Genomic DNA, 21,151 nt, shown 5'->3' with positions numbered 1-21,151 from the left:
TTAGATGAGGCCAAAGAGGCTGATGACAGAGCTGGCTTGGAGCCTCTATTGCTCAAGCTGAGTGGAGGAAAATTGCATTCCAAAGAAGGCTCTTTAAAAAACTTCTTGTTTCCAGCTCAGCGTCCCTATCCTGAGCTTCTGCTGTTCTCTGCTGCTTACTGGAGGTGAGATGAGCAAAACCTCATGTGCCAGGCTCTGGGGAGACACTGGGCTGGGTGCTGCTCCCCTTGCACCCAGCACTGAGGACGGGAATGGGGGTTTTGCTATTTTGCAGCAGCCATAACTTGGGGTTAGGAAATTCCCCTTGGCAGGAGACTTAGGGGCTCCCAACATGTTCTGACTCTGAACCCCAAATCCTCCCTTCATTGGGGTGATCCTCACCCATCCAGAACCCCCATGGGGTCTGAGGGGTGGTGGCCAAAGTCATAAAACCTGGAGCTGTGCTTTGGTTCACTGCTGCTCCCAAAACTGCCTCGAGGAATTCCTTCAGCTTTTCCAACCTCTCCATCTTGCCCTACAGACCACAGCCTACACAGACAGCCCAGATCTGGAACTTTATTTATAAAAATGACTCATACAGGGACACAGAGTCCTCAACTGCTTCAGCTTGATGGGGCAAAATTACCAGGCAGGGCACACGGAGACTTCTGAGGACAATTCCAGCTAATTTGCCAAGGATTGGTTTGTGGATGCTAAGCCTCTGGATGTGCTGCTTTAGGGACCAAGCTCATGTTCTTATATTGCTGAATATATGCCAAGGAATGCCACCATGCTATGTACAGACTTTAATTAGAATTTCCCCCCCCCCCCTAAATTAGATGGAGGAGGTGAAAATGGCTCAGCAAAAGGATGCGACCTTGGAAAGTATTCCCAGAGAGCTCTGGGACAACTCAAGTGTGGACATGTAGGGAATTATTCTGCCTCCATTTCCCTGCTCCTCTCCCTCCAGGTGAGCTAGAAGCCCTAAAGTGGATATTTTCTCCCTTCTGGGGTTAGAGTTAGATCATCCCTGCCAGCCACGGGGGGAGGAAGAGCCCAACAGTTCCCAGCAAGCACACGATGATGAACATCCAGAGGAAGATCCTGTCGATGACCATGGCAACATACTTCCAGTCTTCCTTCACCTGGGAACAGAGGGTTGGAAGTGTTAATAGCATTTATTTGTGCACTTAGCTGAGATATTGATATCTGAGATTAAACCCCGTGCAGACTGTCAGAGCTTTATTCCAAACCAGGGTATTTTAAGGGCAGAGACAGGAGAAGGTGTCACTTCATTTTTGTGATCCTAGAAGTGATGTGGGACACATTCCCAGACTCCCTGTTCACAGCTCCCCAGGGGATGGAATACACCCAGGGATAGTTAAGCTCATCTGTGCACACTCCCTGTGCCATTTTCCATGAGCAACACCAGACCTGGGAGTTGTAAATGAGGCTGTAATTCCAACTGGGAAGAGTGGGATGGGAGGGGGGGAAGGGAATCACTTGTTTCCCATGCTGATAAACAGATTTGCCTGCAGATTAATGAAGCCAAACCCTTTCTCTGAAAGGATTTACAGCTTGGGGTGAGTAAGAAGTGAAAATGAACCATCAAATAAAAGAAGTTATTTCCCTACTTTTGTCTGGCTGCAGGAAGGTTTTCCAGGAATTCTTCTCTGGGGAGGTCTAGTGCTTATTAATGCCATCAGGCAAGAACTGTAAATGGCTATTTCATTGAGCAAGAAACCACACATATGAAAAAAAAACCTCTTTCACTACATTGCTGCTATTAATTTCTTTCCCAGGAAGAGGACCGAGCAGATGGCAAAGTTCTGTTTGCTCTGGCTGTGCCCATTATATTTTCCTACAATGCAGGAATTGGTGACTGAGAGACCCAAGGGATGAAATCTGGGACTCTGCTTCTCTCTTTAGGGATAAAACCTCCCCACAGGACAGTAACCATGGGGGCTTTTTCATCCACAGATCCCAGCTTTGCTTTAAAGAATGGTAAGGGGGTAACTCAGAGACCTGGCTTGATATTATTATTATTATTATTATTACTATTACTATTACTATTATTATTATTATTATTTGCTGATTATGATGAAAATTCCTTCTGATAAGGGAAGCAACCCAAATATCCATAAAAAAGCCATTTTGCAGCAGCAGGTGCTTTCACAGCTATAGTGGCAACTTCAGGTCTACTGTGATCTGTCAAGCACTAAACAAAAACAACAACAACAAAAAAAACCCAAAACCAAAACAAAAAACAAAAACAAAACAAAAAAAACAAACAAACAAACAAAAAAAAAACCAGAAGAAAAAAGAACAGGAGGTAAAGAAAATGATCTAGATTTCTTATTTTCAGTTGCTTTGTTTTTTTTTTTCTCCCAGCATTTCCCTGCCACCCCAACTCCTGAGCTGTAAGGAGCTCGCTCAAAACTATTTTATGGAAAGGATCAAGGGGCAGGAACCAGCTGACTCCCTCACCCCCAAATTTCCCCAAAATATGGGAACCTGCAGCTCTTTCCTGAGCCAGCTCCAGGCAGGTGGAAGCAGAGCATCCCCCCTGGGGGACCTTGGTGACATCTGATGCCCAGCACCCAGAATCTGCAGCAGAGGTTAGAGCCACCCCAGGTGGTTTTTTTTTTGTACTTTGTTAAAAATAATCCAGTGAAATCATCCTTCCTTTCCTCCCCCTGAGCTAGATTCTCTCACATTTTATTTTTAAGCTGTCTTCTTTTTATTTAGAGTAATCTGAAGATACAGACAGGTACCAGGCCAACAAGGTTTTGCAGATGATGCTCTGGGTGTCTGGTTGTTTTGTCTGGTGTGATATGCAGCTTATTTTGCTTTTCAGCCTGTAATTAATTTCTATTAATTTATATCACACTGGGACAACCCTCTCTTGCATTTTCCCTGGTGTACCCTTATGCTTGTATTGTTTGCAGATACTTTTTTTGTTTGTTTTTTTTTTTTAATAACAAACAACTTCCTCTTGCAGTTCCCATTTGCTGAAGCACTTATTTAATTAAGTTATTTGCTTTCAATTTACAAGCACTGCCCCTGTGGCAGTGAGGCTTTAGAAAAAGAGACAAGAACTTGAAAAGGAGCTCTTTTCCCTTTTTGGGAAGGTGCATGTCTGAAAATATTACCCAAGAGACAGTGAGCTGTGTCTCAGGGGCTGCAGCTGCATGGAGGGGCCTGCTGAGAGATTTCTTGAAGCCTCCCATGAAGAAATGCTGCAGTTTGATTTTAAGATGAAAGGAAATCTGACTACTGATTTTTTAATTTTTTTTTTTCCCCCCAGTAAATTCTCATTTCACTCAATCTGTTCTGCTCCTTCCAGCAATTTTCACTGCCAGGAGATCATCTTTCTGGCCACGATCACCTGAATTAAAAAAAAAATAATAAATTGGGCTTTGCCATTCGATGTTACTTGAAGCTAGAAAAAGAAATTAGTGTAGCCTCAAACCATCCCAGAGTTTTTGGGTCTTTTTCACCATCACAGCTGCTCCCTTCCTACCTACAACAACTTTACTCCTATTTTCTGCTGGAGATTTCTGTTTTCCTAGAGCAGCCCTGAGCATGCTCTGGTTGTGCCAAGGCTCACTGGGTGTCTGCAGTGGCCAAAGTGCCCAAAACCAACCAAAAAACCAACAACAAAACGACAGCATCAGGAACGGGTGAACCTGGAGAGCCCCCAGGTCTGGTGGGGCTTCCTTAGCAGGTGATGTTGGACTTACCCAAAAGGGAGCAGTCTGAGTTAGTGAACTTACTGAGAAATCTGCATCTTCTGCTCTCAGGTGGTCTGCGATGTAGTGAACCCCTTCCACTGCCAGCTTCAGGGCTGGGGACATCAAGAGGAGATGTTGTTCTTTGTGGGTCTTGCTCTCCTGAGCTCCTGTGCCAGCTCCTTGGCTCTTTTTGCATTTACACTTGCACTGGGGGGGCTTGAGCTGGGGCTGCTCCTGGTTGAGGTGGCACCTCTGGGATGCTGGGGAGCCAGTGGATTGGCCATTGGTTTGGGAAGAGTCCTCTTGAAGGTAACAATATTGGATGCTCCTGGACCTACAGCGGAGGGTCCCTTCCTCTGCCTTGCTGGGGTTGTACATCTGCTGGACGCTGAGGGACCTGCCCTTCAGGACAGAGGTGGCCTGGGTGTCACTCAGGGGGTGGTGGTGGGAAGGTTGTGGAGAGGAGCAGGTCACCTGTACAGAGTACTGCCCAGAAGGGGACTTGCAGGTGGGCTGAGGTTTGGCTGCCTCCTCCAGGTGGGCACAGAAGGAAGAGGTGGGGGATGGCTCGGTGCTCTGGGGGCTGGAGGAGGAGGAGGTGGTGAGGTTGGGTTCCACACTGACCTCAGCCCAAAGCCTGGGGGTGTTGTTTGTTTTGTGCATGGATTCAATGAGCTTCTTGCAGTTGTCCTTGACGGCAGAGGGACGTTTCATGAAGAGGAGGCGTGGGACAACGTCAAGGAAAACCCTCCTCACCCAGTCTGGCATCGTGTGGGTCCGTGGGGAGCGGTGGTGGACGTTGAGCACAAAGACAGTGATGATGATAGACAGGGTCACAAATATCATGGTGAAGAGGAGGTACTCTCCAATCAGAGGGATGACCAAGGAGGTGGAGGGGATGATCTCTGTGATGAGCAGCAAGAACACAGTGAGGGACAGCAGCACAGAGATGCACAAAGTTATCTTCTCCCCACACTCAGAGGGCAGGTAGAAAACCAGGACGGTCAGGCAGGAGATGAGGAGGCAGGGGATGATGAGATTGATGGTGTAGAAGAGTGGCAGCCTCCGGATAATGAAGGAATAAGTTATATCAGGGTAGATCTCTGTGCAGCATTCGTATTTCTTGCTGTTGTAATTACCCACAGCGTTGATGATGACCCATTCCCCACTCTCCCAGTAGTCCAGCTGGTCCACGTGGCTGTGCATGCTCACCAAGTCTATCTTGGCTTTGTCATAGGTCCAGGAGCCAAATTTCATCGTGCAGTTTTGCTGGTCAAAGGGGAAGAAGGTAACATCAATGCTGCAGGAGCTTTTATAGATGGCAGGTGGCATCCATTTAATTCTCCCATCGTAGAAGAGGTGAGCCTTGGTCAGGTGGGTGACTGCAAAGTCACCATCAGCACTGTGGAGACACAGGAAATAAATAAAAAAAAAGACTAAGATTTCTCTGGAAGACCTCAACGTTGATAAAAAATAGGATATTCAGTGTCTGGCTTCCAAAAAATCCACTTGGGGCACACCTGAGGGATTCAAGATTCAGACACTGGGTTTATCCAATCTCCCCACTGGGTTTTGCAATTTGTTGGCTTATACAAGCACTGGATTTGCAAGCAAACATCAGCCCTCACCTGGCAGTCAGGTCCTAGAGGTGAAGGAACAGAAATTTTTGTCAAACTTGTCCCACAAATGCCCACAAAATGGAAAGGGTTGGGTTTCCTTTAAAGTGATGGAAGGAACCACTTTCAAATTGTGTGGCTGTGGGCTCTGCAGAATTAATTGTGGCAGCTGCTCTAAATGAAAGTGTTGGGTGACCATTGTCTGCTACAGGACACCCAGCAAGAACATCCTCTTAACAGGACTAATGAAAGTTAAGCTCAGATTTCCCAGGCAGCTGCCTTTATGGTGCCTTCTTCCAGGGCCTCTCAGCTGGGCTCTGGGTTCTGCTGGAAGATAAGCAGATAACAAACCAGGATTTTCCAGCCAGGGAAAAAACTGTTGCACCAACAGGATTTTCATAGCCTTGGATCTGCTTTTCTCACCCCTGTCCCCCAGCTCCCTGCTGGGACACCAGCTGCTTCCAGCTCCTCGTGGGAATTGGGATACAGGCAAAGGAACTCAGGAAAGGCAGCAGGAGAGGCACTGGGGGACAAAAGACTCCCAAGGAATGTCCTACTCAAGCCATAAAAATGTTGGAGAAAGGAAAAGGGCTGAGAAACTCTCCAAGCCTCCTCTCTCCACCTCCTGAGCATCACCAGTTGTAACCCTGCTCCTTCCTCCCCACACCTGGAACACTGAACCTGCTGCTTGTCCCAGGGCATTGAGGCCCCAGAAAGAAATGAGCTCATTAACAGATTCAATTAGCACAGCAGCTAATTAATACCCTCCATGGCTCTGATCCTCCTCTTCTTTCAGCCAGGAGGACACATGGACTCCACATCTAGGGCCAAGTCCACGGGTGTCTTTTCCACAGCAACATCCTCCTGCCAGGCTGTGTCTCCAGGACCTGCAGCCAGTCTGGCTTTACACAGAGAGGCAAAACTGAAACCTTCAGAGCTGCAAAATCATCCTGGTGGAGATGAGCTCTACACCTTGCAGCCCCTCTGTGCAGGGATGGACTGAAAGTTCAGCTCCTCTCTCTGTCTGGGGTTCTCCTTGCAGCCAGAGAATTTTCACATCCTTGGAAACTCACAGCCTGGATTAACCATGCTGGTTGAAGGAGCCTTAAAAGGTGGATGAGTTGTGGATGCAGCTGGAGGTTTGGTTTTTTGGTTTTTTTTTCATTGTGAGTAAATGTCTGAAAGGTTGAAATCCCAACAGGAAAAAAAAAAAAAAATAAAAAAAAAAAGCCCTAAACAAGCAAACCCCCAAACAAACAAAACCAAAACAGGTGGAGTCTGTTCTTAGAGGAGTATCCTCAAGTCTAGCTGCAGGAATGGGGAGCAGAACCTCCAAAAAGCAGCGAGGGCTTTGGGGACCACCTGGCACTGGTGGCTGGAGGAGGGGGACAGGGAGGAAGCTGCTGCTCGTGTGATGCTGAGGGAGAAGCTGAGCAGGGGAGGGAAGAGCTGCTGCTAAAAACTCTCCAGTTGAATTATTCAGGCTGATGTAGCCAGCAAGCTCTCTGCTCCTCCTGGCTGGAGCCCATCCAGCCTGCAGCCTCTCCCCCAGCCATCAGCAATGTCCCTTGTCCCTCTTCTGCTGCTCCAGTGCCCAGATGTGCCCTGACAGCAGCCCTGAAGCAATGGGGTGCAGGGGGGGGGCACCTCCTCCCCAGCAGCAAGATAAACCCTGCAGGGACCCCTCCAGCTGCTGAAGGCAGAGGAACTTCCCTAAATTTATTTCTTTAGAAAAACCAACCATGAATTCATATAGAAAAAAGAGGAAAAGGAAAAAAAAAAACCAACCCAGAACAAAAAAGACACAAAAAAAGAGACTTTCTGATATTTCTTGCTGCCCTGTGAAGCATCCTCACCAGTCCCTGTCCTTGCTGGCTTCCTGGAAAACTGCTTCCTTTGGGAAGTGGCAGGATCTGGCATTCCATGAGCTGGTTTGGCTCAGGCAGAATCTGGGCAGAGAGGGCAGATGCCCCCAGGCTCACAGCCCTGACCTTGATCTTTTGAGACAATTTTCCAGGTTGGTTGAATTAATGGGGAAAAAACAAAAAAAAGTTGTCTATGATTGTCTATGGGGCTGAGTTTCTTTAATAAAAAGCTTTTGCTCTTTGTGGCAGAGTTTGGAAAACCAAAACCCCCAAGAACCCAGTGCTTTTTGACCTCTGAACTGGATTTTTTTTTTTTTAAGGTTTCCTTTTTTTAGGAAAGCTGAAAACCTGTACAAACCCAGACTGCTATCCACAGGGCATCAAGGCAAAACCACCCTGGTGTTTCACTCCAGCACAAACAAAACCCAGCAATGCCATGGTACCACCCACCCAACCCCTTCCTTACCTCTTCTAAAATCTAATTTCTACTCCAGGACCACTTGATTGGGATAAAAAACTTCAGGATTTTATTTGCTCCCAGGTTTTGCCAGGTTGAGACATGAACATGCATGGAAGTGAGAGCCCAGCATTTGCAGCTCTCTGTGGTTTCCTTTCAAAGCCTCCATGGAAATTTGGAATCCAATTCTGCCTTTAATGAGATCTCTAAGGTATGATCAAATTGTTCACTAATGGGACAATATCTTTATAATTGCAGGCATATTACAGAACAGGAATTATGAGCACCCACTAATGCTTCCTTTCTCAGGTAGAGCACTATGGTAATGGCTGGGGAAATGGTCTGGTTCTCCTTTTGAAAACAACTGGAAAAAGGGCATGAAACTTGTGCAAAATTTATCCAGGAACAACAATAATTCCTGTAATTGTCTTTCATTTCCCAGAAAAGTCCTGCCTGGCATTTTTGCCATCTCTGCCTGACTTCCCACACACCTCTGCTAGAAGCAGGGATGCAACCAGAGTGATGTTGCACCTCTCATGTGGCAATTATTTCCATAAATTATCTGCTTCTTCGAGAGGAAAATCTTTTTAATTGCTTGCCTAACAAACCCAGCCTCATCCTGGATCCTCTTTGGATTGCAGATTACTCTGAATAACACTATACAGCCTTCCAAGCTGGATTTTGCCATGGCAGGAGCCAAACCAAGGATTGCTTCTTGCATTTGGGAGCCAGAAGCTCCTCCTAGATGTTGATGGGATTCCAAAACCTTTCTTCCACCTCCTCCAAGGGAAGGAGGGCAGAAAACTGCAAATGAAATCTGTTCTTCAGGGATACCCTGGGTTTTTTTATGGAAAGCCCATTCCCAGCCAAGTTGTGTCAATATTCAATAATGTGAATATTTCCTTAGCAGGGAGGTGGGAGATCTGATGGAGTGGGATGGAGGAAATCTGCAGGCATCCCTTTAGAGTGATGGCACATTTTTCTCTTGCTCAGTCTAGACCCCTGTGTTGTGACAGTTGTCAGGCAAAACCATGCAGAAAAAGGGGCAAGTGCAAGTCAAACATCCCAGCAAGAACCTGGGAGTTAAGACACTCAAGTTCTCCTGATTGCTCTGACCTGACAGCTCTGAAAGTCTTTCTGTAAAAAAATCCTGAAGCTTTTATATTTTCATGTCAAATGCAGCAGTGCACACATTAAACAGAGGAGACAGTTGCTTTGCTCCTTTTCTTTTTTGCCAAGGGAAAGAGCACTGCTGTGTTCTGCAGCCTTTGCCTCCTCCTTTCCAGAATAAAGGCTGCTGCTCCTCTAAAATCTTCTAAGTTTATTTGGCTCCAGAGTGGCTTTGTTTTACTGGCAGCCATCAGCTGCATTTCATTTAAAAGCTCTGCTGGTGGAGAAGCTTGCCTTTTTTTTTTTTATTTTTTTTCTCCTTCCCGTTTCTATTTTCCCTGCAATTGGGAGCTACCTCATCTCACAAAATTCAGTGTTTTCAGAACGCATGGAAATGAGGCCCACATTGATTTTAATTTCTGATGATACAATTTAAATCCAAACAGAGCTTTAAAAGCCTGAAAATTAGCTCTATGCATATATGGATACAGCCAGAATGGTCTCATTTCAAGCATTTCTCATCAAACAGCAGTAACCAAGAAAAAACTGCAGTTTCAAGACCCCTGTAGGAGAATGCACCCTGCATCTTTTTGGTCCACATTAAAGAGATGCTGCTTAAATATTCAGATTCAAATACTCTCCCCAGAGGCAAACCAGGGAATATTTTGATGAACAATTGCTTTGTGCTACCAAAATAATGAAGCACAGGTTGGAAGGGACTTCTGGAGCTTATCAAGTCCCAGCTCCCTGCTCAAACAGGGTCATGGTGCATGACCCCTCTTCATCATTTCTACCAATTCCTCTGTCACTGGATAGAGCTTGGCAGCCAAACTCAAAGGCATTTAGGGATGGGATTCCTGGCCAGAAAGAGTCAGGATATTCCCAGAAGAATCAGGAAAACTGAAGTGTAAAGTGTCAATCTCAGACCTATATAAGCACAGTCTGGTGCAAAGTTACAAGACCCATGCAAATACACACAAATAAAAATGTCAAGAAAGTTTCCAATGTGTAGATAGGGCATCTTTTTGGTATTTTTTCTCCAGAAAGCTTTGGGATGGGTCAGGAATCCAGTGTTAGTCCCTAAGTCTCAGTGGTTACAAACATCCTAAGGTAGTGCAAAAGAACTCCTTGCTTTCTCCTGGTTTTTAAAAGCTGAATGCCAGGTGATCCTCTAATCCAGACCCATAACCCTGTGTGTATCACCACTGGGTGAATTCCTCCAGATTTTTCCTAAGTACAGGAATCTGTGTTTGAATTCCCTTCATGTATCATCCTTTTTTTTTTTTTTGGTGACCATGGGCACAGGAGCAGGGATTACTTTTTAGACCAACAGCAAACAATAGTGAGAAAAAAAAAAAGAGAATATTTTGAAGTCTGAATGTTCCCAGTAGCTTCTTCCCAGGTTTTCCATCCATCAGGATGGAGGAGAGAAATACCATGGTGTATCATAATATCCAGCTGAAAACTGAGCAGCAAAGCTCCCATTTCAAGTTCCCTGCCCATCCTTTAGGATCAGGACATGGGCTCACATTCCTCTGCTTTTAGCAAACCTCCTCTGGAGTTTGTATATTACAGAGGGTCCAAAGGGCTCAAGACAGTAGTGAGGGAGGGGAAAAAAAAAATCAAAATGCAACCCCAAGAGCTTAGTCCCTATCAGACAAAAAAAATTGTTTTAACTTTAAATATAAAAAACCTAAAATATGTTTAAAGTCCATTCATGAATGAGAAGATAAGACAATGGGAAGATAAGTCAATGGAAAGGATCAGGTAGTTCATTTATCAATGATTTGGTGACATCTGAAGAGCTTTTCCAGCCCCAGCCAAGGAGCAGATGGATTTAGCAGAGAAGAGGAGACTTGTGGCTTCACCCTAACTCACATCCCTCTGTTATGCTTTGTCACATCGAGTAGAAACTGTGCACAGAGTCTTGGAACTTATCTCATGAAGCCTGAAAATCCAACAGCATATTAATTTCCCTGTAGGATATTAATTTGGTTTTATATTCCTTATGAATGTTGACAACTACATGTACTCTCTAGGCCAAAGCAGATGAGTTTGCTGACTTAATTTGGGCCTCTGGAGTGGATAAATGCATGTTTTTGACAATAATGAGTTTAGATATGAGAACAATCTCACAATAAGAGGGCTAAATTTCCTTAAAGATGTAAATCTCAAATCAATTCATATTTTGTTGTTTCTGTCTATACCCCAAGATGAAACCAGAAGAGGCATTTGTATAATTTCCTGCCCAGAAAGGCACCACCCCAAACACAAATTCCAGGCCTGCCAGAGCACATGAGAAGCAATTAATAACTCACATTAAAAAGCCTGAATAATGCCAGGGGGGTCCCACCAGGGACCTCTTAGGGACCCAGCATTATGTGCATCACTTCCCATTCCCTCTAAACAATAACTTTATATTCCAGGTGTTTGTAACAGATGAGGGAGAACCTTTGTTAGCATCACCCATGCCTCCTCACTGCAAATCCTTTCTTTTTGAATCATTTCTAGCTGAGATGCTCACCAGAAGCACTCTCTGGTCCTGCAGCCCATGAGCTACCAAGCAGAAGGGGTGTCCCACCTTGGTGTCCTCACATGTCCCCTCAGCTCTTGCCTTCTGCTTTCATAGAATCCTAGAACTGGCTGGGTTGGAAGGGACCTCAGAGCTCATCAAGTCCAACCCTTGATCCACTCCCCCCGTGGTTCCCAGCCCATGGCACTGAGTGCCACATCCAGGCTCTTTTGAAATATCTCCAGGGATGGGGAATCCACCCCTTCCCTGGGCAGCCCATTCCAATGGCTGAGCACCCTCTCCAGAAAGAAATTCTTTCTAATGTCCAACCTAAACCTCCCCTGGCACAACTTGAGACCTCTTGTGCCCTCTTGTCTTGCTGAGAGTTGCCTGGGAAAAGAGCCCAACCCCCCCCTGGCTCCAACCTCCTTTCAGGGAGTTGGAGAGAGTGATGAGGTCTCCCCTGAGCCTCCTCTTCTCCAGCCTCAACACCCCCAGCTCCCTCAGCCTCTCCTCATAGGATCTGTGCTCCAGTCCCTTCCTTACCCTTCAAGCCCTAAAGAACATGAACCCTGATTGCTGGAGCAATCAGATGTGTGGAAGGGGAAATTTTGTTGTTTCTGTCTATACCCCAAGATGAAACCAGAAGAGGCATTTGTATAATTTCCTGCCCAGAAAGGCACCATCCCAAACAGGAATTCCAGGCCAGCCAGAGCACATGAGAAGCAATTAATAACTCACATTAAAAAGCCTGAATAATGCCAAAGGCCAAAGGGGTCCCACCAAGACCTCTGCACACATTCTCTTGCTCTTAGGTACCCAGCATTATGTGCATCACTTCCCATTCCCTCTAAACAATAACTTTATATTCCAGGTGTTTGTAACAGATGAGGGAGAACCTTTGTTAGCATCACCCATGCCTCATCACTGCAAATCCTTTCTTTTTGAACCATTTCTAGCTGAGATGCTCACCAGGAGAAGCACTCTCTGGGAATGGGAAACCATCCCTGACTGCCTAGTGGCTGGTGCCCACCCCCATGTTTAATTCATGGATAAAGCATCCAATTAAAAATGCATGACAGGGGCTCTGATGATTGATGATAAATATGGAAGAAGAGTCAGCTTGGGCTTAGGTGGCAGGGGCTCCAGGCCAGGAGATGGACACCAAGGTGGGCAAAGCTGATGGACTCCATCCAGAAAAGGAATAGGAGAACATTCTGGAATAGCTGAGCAGATGGGCAGCTGCTCCCTGGGGTCCCTGTGACTGCCCAAGTGACAGCAGCACTGGGCTAGGACAGGAAGGCAGAGCCAAAGGCTACCCAGCTCTGAGGGCTGGTGGCCCATTGCCCTCCAGGGGCTGCTTGGAGCATGAAGTCCCAAAATGTGGAGAGGACAAAAGGAAACTGAGGATTTCCTTGCATGGAGCAGGTTGGCAGCCATGGGGAGCCAAGGGAGCAGTTACCAGCAGCACCAGTAAATGGATGGTTTGAGCCACAAGTGTCCCATGGATGAAGATTTCTGTAGCTCTGTGGTCCAGGACCAGAAGCTCCAAATACAATAATCCCTGCTCTCATCATTAATTAAGCACTGAGGACAAGGATATTATTTTTTTTTTCCAGTGGAAGCTGCAAAAACCTTTTCTGGCTGCAACGTGAGGCATTTCTAATATGTATTTACACTCAGAGTGGGTCCCTGCAGGCCAGGAAGGTCCAAGTGCCTGTGAATTAACACCTTTCAGAGATAAAGCCTCTGGAAATGACTATGTGAGAATGCAGTGGTTCCCAAGAGCTTGGCAATCACTCCACACCACTGAGGATCAGAGAGAAGCTAATGGGGAAAAAAAATAACAATTCCTGTGGTCTCCAGAGCTTGCAATCCCCTGGATAGATTCCTCCCTCAGCCATTTATTTCAAATAAATAAATAAAAGCAAAAGTAAAATCCTATCAAACCAGAAGCAGACAACTATTTATTAAAAATGAGCTTTGGTTTCTGCTGTGAGGTTTTTCTTTGAGTGTTGGCCACAAAGAGGTGGTTGTTTGATGCCTTCAGGAAGTGTTTTTCCTGCAGCCTGTGCTGGGGAGGGAGCCTGAGATCTCCTGCATCACAGGAGACTGGAGAGCTCTGGTCTGATAAGCCAAGGAATGAAAAAAAAAAAATATTCTTGGCACTTGGACAGTCTCTCTAAGAGTATCAACAAGCCCCAAAGGAAAGAAAGAAAACCCCATCAGCTGCTCCCTAGGAAGTGTCCATACAAGAGAGAGATTTCAAGCATTCAGGATCAGGAACAAATACTTATTTAGAATTAATTCTAGAGCAGTATTGGGCTGCCCTGAAACCTGTGACACACTCAAGTCTGCAGCATATTTTAAGCCCTTTCTCAGTAATTGGCTTTTCCAGTTGCTGGTGATTAATTAGGGGAGAGCTCCTTGGTGAAACAGAACTGAAGGAGGCAGAAAGCTCAAATCCAGCTTCATTGTGTATCTGACATGTGAAGAGAAAACAATACCTGGCACCCCCCAACAAAACCCTGTCCAGAGAAAGATTCATTAGGAGAACAAAGCCCAGGTCATGAACATTATTTGTGTCATTTAAGCCACGTCTGCAACAGATATTTTGAAGAATTTCTATGGAATTCAAGCACAGAGAACAAAAGAAGGAGAAGAACTGCGAGAAGCACCTCGGAGGCAAAATAAAAAATAAAATTTGTAAGGATGGGTTTGGGCAGAGTGCTCACACTCACTTGTTGTAGAGGACAATATCTGGCCTCCAGATCAGCTCCGAGGGGATTCGGATGGATGTGACATTTTCATACTCCTGGGGGTCCCAGCGTAGCTTGTAGTCGTGCCACTCCTGCCAAAAACAAGGGGTTAGAAAGCTGGGAGGGTGCAGATTGCAAAAATAAAAAGGACCATGGAAAACCCACACATTTTGGGGCACCCACCTGTTTCACCCACACGTTCGTGGTCATCATTTGGTTTTTCTCATCCTGAAACACAAGGGGAGATCTTGGTTACAGAAGCAGAGGAGAGGCCCTAAAGAATTAATTCCATTTCTCTTTATTGCACTTCATTTCTGTGGCTGGAAAACACCTCTGCAGTAATATATGTTCCATCTTGGAAATAAAAGGCAGATGTTTCTTTTGTTTAGCATGAGGCAGGGCACAGCTGCCCAGTGCCACTGAACAGCTGAGCCTGCACCTAAGCAATCCTGTGAGCAGATGGACCTGAATTTACTGGGATTTTCCTTGGTGCTGATGGATTCAGTCCAGGATGATGGAGCCAGGCAGAGGAAAGGCTTGACCTGGGCTCAGCTTCATCTCCAAGGAGTATTTGGTCACTTCTGTGGTGAAATGTTATCTGTGAGCACAGTTCTGGAAACATGAAGCTCAGGAATATTTCTCCTTCTACAAAATACCTGAACTGGGAGAACTATGGATTGGGATTTTCAAATAAACCCAAATTATTCTGCTGGGATGTAACCTTTGGACAGGCTGGTGTACACCCTTGCTGTCTGGTGGTAGAGTTTTTTCCTCAACTCTAAGTACAAATAGTCTGGAAAGGTAGGATTCTATGTATTTTTAAATAATGTAAGGCAAATACAATGCTGGCAGCACTGTAGGAGAATGAATCAGCTTGCTGCTTGCCTTACACATTGCTCACAACCCCTGTGTAAATAACCAGGATCCTAAACCTGCTCTGGTGGAACCATCACATCCCAGCTCATTCATGTGTTTGCTTTTTGCTGTCTCTCTTTGGTCTGACATCCAAACCCACTCAGTTGACAGGGCTCGTTTGGGAGCAAGCTGCTCATCATTAACCTTCCTCCTGTGGCAGCTGAAGATTAATTTGGGACATTAAAAGCCAAGAGATGGGTGGCAGGGCTCTGATTCTCCCTCCCTCTGCCTCCTCGTTGCTGCTGTGGCACCAAGTGTAAAACACGATCAGAGATCCCCTCCCTCTGGGGATTAGGGACCAGAAGGACACAGAAAGAGGAGGAATACAATTAAAAAAAAAAAAAAAAGCAACAAAGAAAGGAAAAAAATGCAGCTCCTGCCTTAGTGAGGGAATCAGGAATGTCACTGGATGAGCTGCAATGCCCCAGTCCTCAAGAGATGGGTTTAGGAGCCCAATTGTGGTCCTCAGTGGCTGCTCCTCGACCCATGTCTGACCCCTTACTGCTTTTTTGTTTCTTTTTCCTGGGTTCAGAAAACCCTGAGCACATCAGGGTGAGGTGAGGACACACTGAGGTGTCTAGTTCCACCCTGATTTTTGCCCCCCCACTCCCCCCCCAGCTTTTGTCAGGAGGAGCTGGGCTTGAACACAGAACTGATTTCTCTTGCAGACTCCTCATCCCTGGGAGCTGAATGTGGGGTCCAACAACTGCAGGGGTGGTTTGCACCAAACCAGTGTCCCTGCTGGGAAGGGGGAGGCAGCCCAAGTGCTGCCGTGGTGGCTTTGGTGTCCTTGTCCCCAACCACACCAGTGGGGCAGGAAGGGAGGAGAGGTCTCCTCCAACCACACCCTGCACAGACCTGCCTGTAGCTGCCCATCTGACCACTGACATGATTTTAAGGAGATTAATTCTTCTTAAGTAAACTGGGGGAAGCACTAGGAGGCAGGTGTATTGATCCCTCCCCTCCCCCCTTCAGCAGCTGCATAATGGAAAGTCTGTCTCCTGCTTCCAGAGTCACTAATGTCTCATCTTTAGCCTTATCAATTATTCAGATGAGAACCACACACAACCTCAACGTGAGCAACTTGCAGACAGCCCTGGGTCCTCCAGGCTGAGCTGAGAGAGAGGAGAGGAGGGGAAGAGGTGACCATTCCCCTGCTGCAAAGCTGCTGCCTTGGATTGCAAGGAGATGGAAGTCCCCAGCAACCTGGGACTTGGGTTGCCCAACTCCCACCCCACTTCAGCTTCCTCTGCATCCCCAAACCTTCAGCTCAAAAGTTAATGTGGTGTGGAGAGTCATTTGTTGTGATTGTCCCACACCAGTCGTGTCTAAGTTGCATTATTCTTTCCTTTGTCATCCCCTTGATGAGTAAAAAAAAGGGGATAAAGGACTTGGAGAAAGGAAAAGGGACAGGGAGCCTCACACTGAGGTCAAGACCTGCTCAAGGGATGTGGCTCTGCACCAAGAGGCTGGCCTGGCCTGAACAGGAAAACAGGGATGGAAGAGAAAAGGCAGTAGGACCAGGATCTGCACAAGGCAGACAGAAAATGTGTGTGTGGGGGGGTGTTTTTTTTTTGTTTGTGTGTGTGTGTTTGTGTGTTTCTGTGTGTGCTCAACAGCTGCAGCCCCACTGGGATCTCCTTGGGATTCAGCACTCTGGGACAGGGATCCTTCCCACACCACTGCAGAGGGCATTGGTTGGGAGGGGCTGAACACAACACGAGTGGGACTTGGTTTGGAGCAAACATTCAGAAACAATTTTCCTGTTAATATCTGTCAGATTAGTTAAAGACCCTCAAAAAAAAAAAAAAAAAAAAAAAAAGAAAAAAAAGAAAAAAGACAAGCTACCTTCCAGATCACTCTTTACCACGTGTAAATTAGTGTTAATAATTACGCCTCAAATTCCAAATCAGTTATTTGGGGTTTTCCTTAGCCAGGGCTTTCTGGTATTTATCCCAATTGGGCCACTGCTCTGCTGTGATCAGTCCCCAGTAGCTCTGCATAAAGAATTTGGGTTGCCTGTAATAAATGAAGAATAAAGGATGGGCTTGGATGCCCAACCCCTCCCAGGAATCCTCCCTCATCCCAGCAGAGCTTTTCCCTGCTGATAGCAAAACCTTCCCAACCCCACCCTGGATCACCCAGTAAAATGCAGACACACCAGGACCCACAACAGGGTTCATCTTGGCTGCTTGTTGCACACCTGGGTTGTACTTACAACATCAATGAGCTGGGCAATGGACAAGCCAAAACGGACCAGGACCACGTCAGAAATGTTGGCGACTGGACGGGACCACTTGTTATAACCTGAGAAGAGTTTCTTCAGGAGACGTTCCTCTGCGTGGGCTCGGGTTTCCACGTGGCCAAAAGCTGCAGGGAAGGGATGGGGCACAGCAGGATGAAACCTGTGTGTGGCATGGAAAAGCCTTTTCCATGGCACGGAGAGGTGATGCCACCTTGGTGACTTCCTAACCCAAGCATAGCCATGGATTTCTCACCCTGTTCCTCCCCTCCCCCCCATGGCCAAATCCTGATGAAAGGTTTCTAGTGCAGAGCAGGAGTGGGCTGCAGAAAGTGAGGGTATAAATAAAACCATTTAAAAATTTTTTTATGGCCACTTTGCAGCAAGTTGTGAGTTCGTGAGTAGGAAGAAGATGCTGAAAGGGCAGGTAAAAATGGGAAAAAACCAACCTTCTGCTGGGAGACAGGGATGTTGGGTTGGATTTACACATAGAAACTGGCTCCAAATGCATCAGGAAAAAAGAAAATAGTCTGAAATTCAGCTTTTTAAACTAACCTTCATAGCTGCTCTTTCACAAAAACGATGGGTGAAGGAAGAGGAGTGGGGAGAGCATGTATTGCCCCACAGGAGGGCAATTTTCCTCGAGAACGACTTTAAAAGTTGGGGGCTGTGAAGAACAGCCCTGTCCCTGCACGTAGGCTGCAGGAACCGTCGGAGATGCCCGTGGGCTATGAAAAATTAAAGCCACCCTTCTTCCAGGAGCTGCCGGGGGAGCTGCGCTCCTCTGCCGCCTGCACGCAGCGGCGTCTCCGCGGAGAGGGGAGAGGGAGCCGGGGGCTCTCCCCGCATCCCTCGTGGAATTATGGCTCCCACTTAAGGCTTGAGCTGCCCTGGATTATACAAAGGGAAGCATTAGCTGAGCTCTCCCCAGCCGGAGCTGTAGCCCGGAGCCACATTTACACGCTTTACCCAGGGAAGAAAAAGGCAAGGAAGGAGCAGGATGCTGAGCCCCCTGCCTGTGCTCGCCATCCTGGCCCCTTCCCCACCGCCGTTTTAACCCTTTCTCCAGCAAGCTGCTCAAGGAGCAGAAAAATAAAAGCCAAAGGGTTGCTCAGCAGAGCTTGGAGTTTAGGGGACCCGTCAGGATGCGGGAGTGGGGGAAATTCCCAGTCTCTGCAGCATGTCTTGGGGACGGATGAGGGAGAAAAGAACTAAAAAGCAAGGCAGGGGTGAAAAAGCTCTCAAACTTACCGAGGAAGACGCTGGCACACAGGAGGAGGAGGAGGAGATTTCCTTTAGGCACCAGAAATCCCATGGTGGAGCAGAACTCGAGCTCTAGCACACCCAGGATCCCGTCGGGGCAACTTTTCCTTTCCGAGTCTCTGGATCCTCCAGCTTCATTCCACCGAATTCCTTTCTCTCCTTCCCTTTCACCCCTCTCTGGGAAGGGATAACAGCCGATTGATTGTTTGCTTGCTTTTTTTCTGATTCCCAACTCTTCCTCCTAGGAGGATGCTCTTCCCCGGGACACGGCTGCACACAAACCCTCCAGAGATGCCCAAAGGCTGCAGGAACCTCCTGTGCAGAGACAGAAAAAATAAACCAAACAACACAAAGGTTTTTTTTTTGGAGCTCCCGAAGCTCCTTTCCCTTTATCCTGTGGGGTGCTTTGGTTGCTCGGTTGCTGCCTCTGGTTTCACCTTTCTGCCAGCCCTGGGGGGGGAGAGGAGGGGGGGGGGGGGTGAAGCTCTTGCTCAGGTTCTGCTGCCTCTGGGTCAGCGCTGCCCCGGGAGCAGAATCCCGGAGCTGAGTGTGTTGGGGATATTTAATGGAGTTAGGACCTGCCCACCTCCTGCTTGGGAGGAGGAGAGAATCCGTGAGCTCCAGCAAACAGGCTGCAGGGAGGAAAACTTTTCACGGGAGAAATAAAAGGGGGTGAAGCCGGAGCCCAGCTGAAAGCATGGGGGGTGGGGAAAGGGGCACCGAAAAGCCAAAGAGTTCTTAGTTAAACAAAGCTGGATGGTTTATCTTGTTTTTCAAAGTGAGCCCTGTAAACCAACAGGGTAATTAGTCTGGGAGATCATGTCTGGCAGGGAGATTTGAATTTTTGGACAGTTACTGGGGTGATGGGTGCCCATGAGGCAGAGTTCTGCTGGGCTTGGTGCTGTACCAGCACGAAGTAAAAAGGCAAATAGGGGTCTCTCCCCATTATTTTCCATTTTCCAGAGGTGAGACTGAGGGAGGAGATCACTTGAATGCATCTATATACTTGAATTTACCTTTAGGAACACCAGAAATAACTCCATGGAAGTCATGAAGACTTCTTGTGGAAGGAGAAGATGATTCCTTGTGTTAGCAGGGAATTATCACTCCAGCCTTTCCTCTCACATCCCTGATTCCTCACCTGGGAAACACAGAGCAAAGACCTTTCTCTTTCATTTTAAAACTATCTTTGATAAGAGCACAACTGCTTCCACAAGGATGGGAAATGGATTTTGTGTTCAGGCAGGGGTAATTTTGCCAGCTGCAAAATTAATCAAAGTCAGTTCTCATCATACTAGCTACATATTTGATGGGTAATAATTTCCCTGCTCCCAAAATGTCTCAGGTATCTTCCAACATAATAGATTGCTGGCTAAAAATGGGGTGGATTACAGCCACAAGAGAAATCAGGTCTGTAGTGTAGGTGGAGCACCAAACTTGCCTTTTCTTGTCACATTTCTTCCAGGCTTTTTTGTCAGCCTTTTCAAACAACAACCCCCCAGGTTTCCCCCTGGTTTTGTGGGTTCCTATATGTCCTACCTGCCTTGCTTGTAGTGTCCTGACCCTCATTGCAGCCCCTGGGCATCTTGGATGATACTATAAAAATCCATAGTGCTTATTCCAGGGCATCATCCAGTGTTTATTCAGGGAACAGCAGATGTGAGATCAAATTAACTTCAAGCTGAAACACAGGTTACATCCTGACAGCCAGGTCCTGGGCAGCAATAGGGTAACAGAAGGAGAGTGAATCCTCAGCATCACACAGCATCCACACATTCCCAAGCATCCACACAGCAACCAGAAAAAAAAAACCCCAAACCCCAAACATTTCTTTAAACCCTTTTGCATTCTGAACCTGGAGGGAGGGGGACATCACCTCAGTCTGTACCAGTTTGTACCCAGCAGCATTAAATGGGGAAAACCTGGGTTCCAGCTGCTTCTTTCTAGCAACAAGCCCCAAATACAACAAACCTTACAAATTCCCAGAGGCTTGTGGTAGGAAATCAGGTTTTTCCAGACCATGTTTCAAGGAGGCTGATGCTACTCACAGGTCATGTACTGGGCAATCAACCCCAAGGGACCCAAGGTCAGTTATTCCCTTTTGAAAACCTTGGTCATAAATTACACAGGTATCCTTGACTACAGGCCCTCCTGCTCAGAACTGATTCAAATCCCATGGACAAACCCCATCCATCTTCCCCTTTCCTTGGTTTCTGTGCTGGCAATCAAATACTGCCTCTGGATTAACCCTATAAATAATAGTGATTAAAAAAAGGATTTCCTGCTTTTGGAAATGAATCATAAATCACCGTTTCCTATAAGTGAAAGGTTTATCCCTCACCTCCCTGGCCCTCTTGTAGGATGGTGTGGGGAATGAGAATATTTTATAGAGGTTTCTGTGCCTTCAAGTGACCTTGTTAAATCTCACTGCCAGTTTCTTTCTGCATCATTGGGCCAGAACAAAATTTCCATCAGCCCCAGTGTGTATGTGGAATATCTTCCACTGGTCCATGTACAAGGGACTCAGACTGACTGGCACAAAAATAAAAGCCATTTAAAGCTTTTAATTATTTTTTATTGTGGGAGAAAACTGCGACTCCGACCCAATTCCCAGGCAGTTGGCTCTGAGCCTCCTCATTATTATTTTCTCCCTTTGTCTGAAAAAGATGGGGATAATTTGGGTAATCCAGATGTTCCCA

The 21,151-nt window shown here is 46.7% G+C and overlaps 1 protein-coding gene across 1 annotated transcript; it reads right to left on the bottom strand.

Moving 5' to 3' along the window:
- Window positions 1–538: 538 nt before the first annotated feature.
- CHRNA4 (cholinergic receptor nicotinic alpha 4 subunit) lies at window positions 539–18,989 on the bottom strand. The gene is made up of 6 exons (XM_071759820.1): window positions 18,441–18,989; window positions 17,166–17,317; window positions 14,216–14,260; window positions 14,015–14,124; window positions 3,756–5,115; window positions 539–1,124 (listed from the first exon to the last, which is right to left on the bottom strand). Exons 1-6 carry the CDS (start codon window positions 18,502–18,504, stop codon window positions 999–1,001), a joined length of 1,857 nt encoding a protein of 618 aa, XP_071615921.1. The 5' UTR covers window positions 18,505–18,989; the 3' UTR covers window positions 539–998.
- Between the last annotated feature and the right edge of the window lie 2,162 nt (window positions 18,990–21,151).

The sequence above is a fragment of the Heliangelus exortis genome, chromosome 16 (assembly GCF_036169615.1).
Source record: "Heliangelus exortis chromosome 16, bHelExo1.hap1, whole genome shotgun sequence".
NCBI lineage: Eukaryota > Metazoa > Chordata > Aves > Apodiformes > Trochilidae > Heliangelus > Heliangelus exortis.
The sequence above is the reverse complement of the archived record's forward strand: the minus strand, read 5'-3'. Positions and strand labels throughout refer to the sequence as shown.

Bases quoted from the DNA above. Each gene is read 5' to 3' on its own strand.
- CHRNA4 (XM_071759820.1), bottom strand. From the start codon at position 18,504: ATGGGATTTCTGGTGCCTAAAGGAAATCTCCTCCTCCTCCTCCTGTGT. The intron at 14,261-17,165 runs GTAAGTACAACC...CTTGTGTTTCAG, and splicing joins TTGCCCAGCTCATTGATGTT to GATGAGAAAAACCAAATGAT. The intron at 5,116-14,014 runs GTGAGTGTGAGC...GTGTCTCCACAG, and splicing joins GATATTGTCCTCTACAACAA to TGCTGATGGTGACTTTGCAG.